The sequence below is a fragment of the Glossina fuscipes genome, unplaced genomic scaffold (genome assembly GCF_014805625.2).
Source record: "Glossina fuscipes isolate IAEA_lab_2018 unplaced genomic scaffold, Yale_Gfus_2 65605, whole genome shotgun sequence".
Taxonomy (NCBI): domain Eukaryota; kingdom Metazoa; phylum Arthropoda; class Insecta; order Diptera; family Glossinidae; genus Glossina; species Glossina fuscipes.
Genome location: NW_024004074.1, coordinates 9,886 through 15,696, shown reverse-complemented (window position 1 = coordinate 15,696; position 5,811 = coordinate 9,886). Strand labels below are relative to the sequence as shown.

Here is a 5,811-nt window from a genome sequence, read left to right as displayed (position 1 = left end):
AAACGAGATACACGCGATTTGATAATTTATCAGCCCAAGGTAAAATTAGAGGATAAGTTATATACTATTTTAAACAATTTTCGAAGAAGCCACTTTGAAGCGTGATTTCGTTTTCCAGGTATATAAGTGCCAAATGAAAAAAACACTTTTCAATAATTGAACTTGTATTTGTATAATCTATGGTGCCTTTAAAGAATAAGCGTATAAAGTGTGGTGCCTTTAGAGAATAAGCGTATATGTCGTTCTCAATAATTTGTAAAAATGCCAACCATGTGAGAATAAGCGTATATGGGATTTGTGAGCCGAAATTCTGTCCTGAATGTACGTTGGGTTTAGACCTTAAACATACCGACTTACTGATTTTATCACAATATGTTCGCTCAGATGGTTGCATGTTACCTAAACGCATCACTGGTCTTTGCTACCGTCAGCAAAAAAGGATAGGCTCTCTTGTAACTATGGCGCAGAAGGCGGGGCTAATGCCGAACTTGGCGCCAGCTGGAAGTAAGAAAGATCCGAAAAGCCGTTTCGGTTGGAAAAACTTCAATAAATATTTCTATGAAAGCACTATCAAATATTAATATCGGTACGGAATCGTTAAAATAAATCTTGCAATATGTCCGCAATCTACTTAAAAGTTGAGAAAATGTTGCTATTCAAAAACTTCAGACCGCACTCTTTTAAGAGGTGTTGTAGACGCTTTTATCAAGTTGTGTGTTTTTTGCATGTGAATACGCAGTGTGGAGCGTTGACTGAAGGACTTGGGGCAGAGTTTACATTTGAATGGGGTTGGATCTTTATAAGTTTTCATGTGTTCTTGACAAGCAGTTTGTTGTCTGTAAGCTTTGCCACAAAAGTCACAATTAAACGGCTGTTCTTTAGTATGAGTGCGCTCGCGATTAATCAAATGTATCTTCTGGTGGAAAGCCTTGTGGCAGTAAGTGCAGGGAAAACGTTTTTCGCCATGTTGGCGCAAATGATACTGAAATCTCATCTGAGTATAACTTTCGAACTGCTGATGGCAAATATGGCAGGCATAGGATGAAATTAAATGAAAGTTCTTATTATGTCGTTGCAAATGCAATTGGCTTCGAAAGTACTTGCCACATTCCTGGCATTGCATGGTGTCGGGACGATTGTGTTTCAGCTTATGCTGGGCCAATAAAAACGTTGATTTAAATGAACTGGAGCAAATATTACAAGCGAACGGATTTTCCTGTGGATGATGACGCATATGATGGGCTTTAAGAAGCTGTCGATTCGCACATGCCGCACCACAGACTTTACACTTTAAGTGAGACGCAGTTTTCTTAACGTTTTGATGTTTTGGGCAGTCTGCGAGAGACTCTTCGTCTGAGGAAAAGGAATTGTCCGAGTCTAGATCCTCGTCAGTGGTTGGTGTGGACTATTCATTTTCACTAAAATCCCATTCTTGTTTAAGCAAAGTTTCGTCTCTTGCTTCTTCCACGTTCTCAACTCTAGGCAACTCACACTCGGGTTTTATACTTTCCATTGTTTCCATATCAATAGGTTCGGTTTTCATTTCTTCAAATAAGGGAGGAGGCGTGCCAATTGATGAGCTGCTGTCAGCATACGCTGATATCTCAGCAAATCGCGGGCTCAACCGTGGTCGACCGTGAGGACAATTCTATTGAAAAGAAAAAAAAATTATTTACTGAATAAAGCGTTTGAGGTATAGCTAAGGCAATTAAGTGGCTTCCATTCAAGCATAGCCAACCATCCGAAATCAGAAAAAGGAGTGCATATGCATGGTGCACGATGCACTATGATCATGTTCGCGTATAATTAATAGTTACGGTGAGGAACTGGGTAAAATTAGAATCTTCAAATGCCGAACTCAATGGTTCTATCCGTTCGAATGTATGCGCAAACTCAAAACATTAGTTGCGAAATTTTCTTCAAAAGCTGAATTACAATTTCTAATTCTTTGCCGAGGATGTATTCTTTTTTTGCTTTTATTGATCGTATATTATCTTTATTTCAGTTCGAGCGAGATATGATAATGTGGAATCATAAAGCGTTTCGGAAACACCCACAATTGATATTCCAAGTACGTCGTGCGTTGTAATATTTTAAAACTATATTTCTCATCTGTAGTGTACTAATCGGATATGAATAAAACGTTTTCTAGTTTGCATATAATATAACCCAAGTTAAATTCTCTCACATCCATACGCGCAAAGCTTGACTTCGAAATTTCTTTTTGCAGCTCATCTTCGGTACTTTTACTTTGGCTGGGCGTTATTTCGCTTTTGAAACGTAAACGTTCTAATTTAAATAATTCGGTAAGTGTGGAAAATTAAGTTACTGTTAAAAGACTAAGACTTACAATCCCTTTGACATCTTCATCTCTGCCATCAGCACGCTGCACTCTTAAGATGTGATAACAAAAGTCCAAAACTTCAAAACGCCTTTCTTGACCCAATAGAACAATCATTGCACAAAGAGCCCAATTGAGGTGTGGCTACCATTCGTTATATTAGGTAGCGGATCTGTTGTTGAAACCTTCAAAATCCGAATCACAAGATAACTTTTAATATTCCACACACAAAATCTTAACTATAAATGGCAAGTAGCCGTTCTGTTTTTTCATACTATAGAAATTTTAAATTCCTTCTGTTGTTCTATTAAAGAACCTGGTGTACGTTTTTTTTATAATTTATGTATTGTTACCACTTTTAAATGTAAAAAATTGAAACTTTTTGGTTAATAAATTTGAAATAAGGAAAAAAGATCGTTTTTTTATTTTATGTAATTCCAGCAGTTATTCCGTTCCGATTTAAATGTGTTGTATTAAGTTTTAAGCTAATTAAAGGTGTTGCGCATGTATGCAAAACCGAGAAAGACTTGAGAGAGTCTATACCGAACGGTTTAGAAGGTTTTTTTTTTATAATATATGATTTTCTATTTCAGTGAAACTGGTTATGTCTACAAAGAATTGCACGACGTGCTTAGGCGTATTCTTCGTTACACTTGGTTACGGCCGCTCCATATCTTTTTCTCTTTTCCCATTTATTGGTGACCGCTACTGCTTGTATAAAGAACATCGGTTGAGTAATTGGTAATCAAAGAAATAAACTTTAGGCAATTCCGGACAGTCGCCGGAAATCCGACTGCGCCAAAGTTATATTCAGAAAAGGTATCGCCGTTCTGGAGTAAATACGATGTCGTGTAGACCGACAAGCTTAATGCGATTAAAAAAATTCATTGGAATGGTAATTTTAAGCAAAGGGGGAAGCTTTTCGTTTTTTTTTTGTATTGAAACAAATAAGAACGTTATAGTCGTGCAAGACCGACCTTTAAATACCTTACGTCACATTGTCTAATACAATTCTTATTTTTGTATGACATTACTATTGTGAGTCAATTTTCATCACCATATACTATAACCTAGACTTTTCTGCTCTCTACAAATGGTCAATTTTCATGAAAACCCTTATTAGGGTAGTATCCAAAAAAATGGACCGAGATGATCCAAATTTTGTTTCAGTTAATATTTTTATGATAATTTACAATTATAAGCTTTTCAATGCTTCGTGTTGAAAATTATATCTTTTTGTCGCTTTCGTTTTCATTAAATGAGAGGTGATTGAAAAATTGCTCCAGTCGGTCTAAAATTTTTATACCGATTTGGAATGCCGAAATACTGCGACTTGACCACTTTCGCCGGGACATGTAGAAAACTTCATTTTTTTCGATATAAACGACTTTTCAGAATAGGGCGTTATATAGGGAGTGATTGAAAAAGTGGATCGATCCAGAACATTTTCACTATCCTTCATTCCTGCGTCAAAACACGTCGCGTCATTGTAAAATTCATCAAAACATCTCAAAAAATGCGACTTGTAGCTTGAACACAAGAAGACATGGGCAGACATCAGATGGACGGACGGACTGACAGATTTGGATCAATTCAGATTATGATTTTGAATCAATCGGTATAATTAAAAGTGAGTCTATCTTAAGTCCTTCTACGTGTTAAGTGTTACGTGTTCTCCGCGTTAACTTAATAAACCTTTTACCAGAAGTGGTGTACGTTATAAAAAGTTACAAATACTTGTCATTTTTTGATCGTCAAATCGAGCATATAATATCAAAAAAGTGAAACAATTTAAACTAACTACATTTATAAGTATGTCAATGCATGTTAGCATACTTATAGGCGCAATGTTTGCCGGTAGACGCATGTAAATGCCAAATCAGTATATAGCATAGTAACCGAACTCTATAAACATACACGCAAGGATTACCTTGAGATGCAATTATTGATGATGTCCACCTATCGTCATTCAGTTTTTAGAGATGTCCGAAATAATCTCAATATTGATCGCAAATATCTTTAGGAAAGCTTAGGATATATTAAGCCTGTCGTAGACGCTGGGGGTTAACATAACCTCAACTAATCAATTTTATGGAGAATGTTTAGAAGATCAGACAATCGGCAAGTAAGGAGATTTAAAGTCGCACCGATATAGATAAATCAATTTTTTGGTAACAAATGCGTTGTGACCCGTCGCTAGTCATAAAAGATACCCACGTATCTTTTTTTTATAGTCTTGATGACTTGGCTTTAAATTGCATTTTTCGCAGCAAACTTTTTACTTGATTTATATAGAAAGAAATGTAAAAAGTATAACGCGGTTAATCAAATTTTGTTATAGGCGAGAAAGAAATTGACCAACAATTGCACGTTGGACGTGTGCTGTTCCTTTTTTGAATTCCCCATATATTGAACACTTCTTATGGGTTATCACCCATGGTCCTTAAAACACTCTTAAAAAAATAGCAAAAGCTAATGAGTACATTTGAACAAGATTAAGAAAAATATTTTTGCCACACAATGTTTGAATGTTTATTACAATTACTACCGAACCAACGAAACGATATTACTAAACTAATAGGACTATCTTTCGGTGACCGGCATACGTTTCCACACACACTCGGCTTAATACCCATTTGCTTTCATGAGAAATATAATAATAATTAGGTACGGTTAAAGCGTAGATCGCAGCGTGCTATGAAACATAAACGTGCATATAGTGTGAAATATGAATAATTTTCGTTTCTTAAAAATTATTCTTAACAAAATTTTATTTATGCATTGGGATTACAAATTAATTCAATCGGTTTTTTTGCGATGAAAAATGCATTTACGTCAAGACAAAATAATAACTGTTTTATTGTTTTTAGTATCATTAAAACTTTTACTATCGAAAAAAAATATATTTGCTTTTTGGAATTTCACTTTTTGCATCACGCCTTCGTTATTCAATATGTTAATGTTATAATGTTATTTGCTCTCTGAAAACAACGTTGAGTAAAACATATGGAATACATTTTAAACAACATTTGAGTGCCTTTTATATTCAGGTTCAATATTGTATTAAAACCAGAGCGTCGATATCTCTTAGTAGCGCAACCAAATGGTTGCTTATAAATTGATAAAAACCGGGGCGCAACCAAATATTTTATAATTTTGTTTCTCTTTTCTTTGCATTCCTTTAATGACATGTGGCTGGAAATTTTTAATATTGTATTTTTAATAATAACCAAATATTTTTAATAAAGTTAAAAAAAGAAAGAAAATTATATTCCATATACGCTCAATGTTGGAGGATTACGCAAACTCTTTTAATTGTTTTAATTGTGGACGTGTCCTCACTTGACGAATTTCACACAATTTTGCACTGAGCCAAAAACGTATATAATAACGAAACGGAGTTTATCAACTCGAAGCGTTTCGCAAGAGAATTGAATTGCAATTTAGCGATTAATCAGATTATTCGTTGT

General features: G+C 35.0%; 1 protein-coding gene across 1 annotated transcript; it reads right to left on the bottom strand.

Annotated features, from left to right (window-relative positions):
- Positions 1 to 652: 652 nt before the first annotated feature.
- LOC119643859 (gastrula zinc finger protein XlCGF8.2DB-like) lies at positions 653 to 2,458 on the bottom strand. The gene is given in 2 exon segments (XM_038043358.1): positions 653 to 1,648; positions 2,351 to 2,458. Coding segments are annotated over 2 exon segments (1,104 nt in total).
- Between the last annotated feature and the right edge of the window lie 3,353 nt (positions 2,459 to 5,811).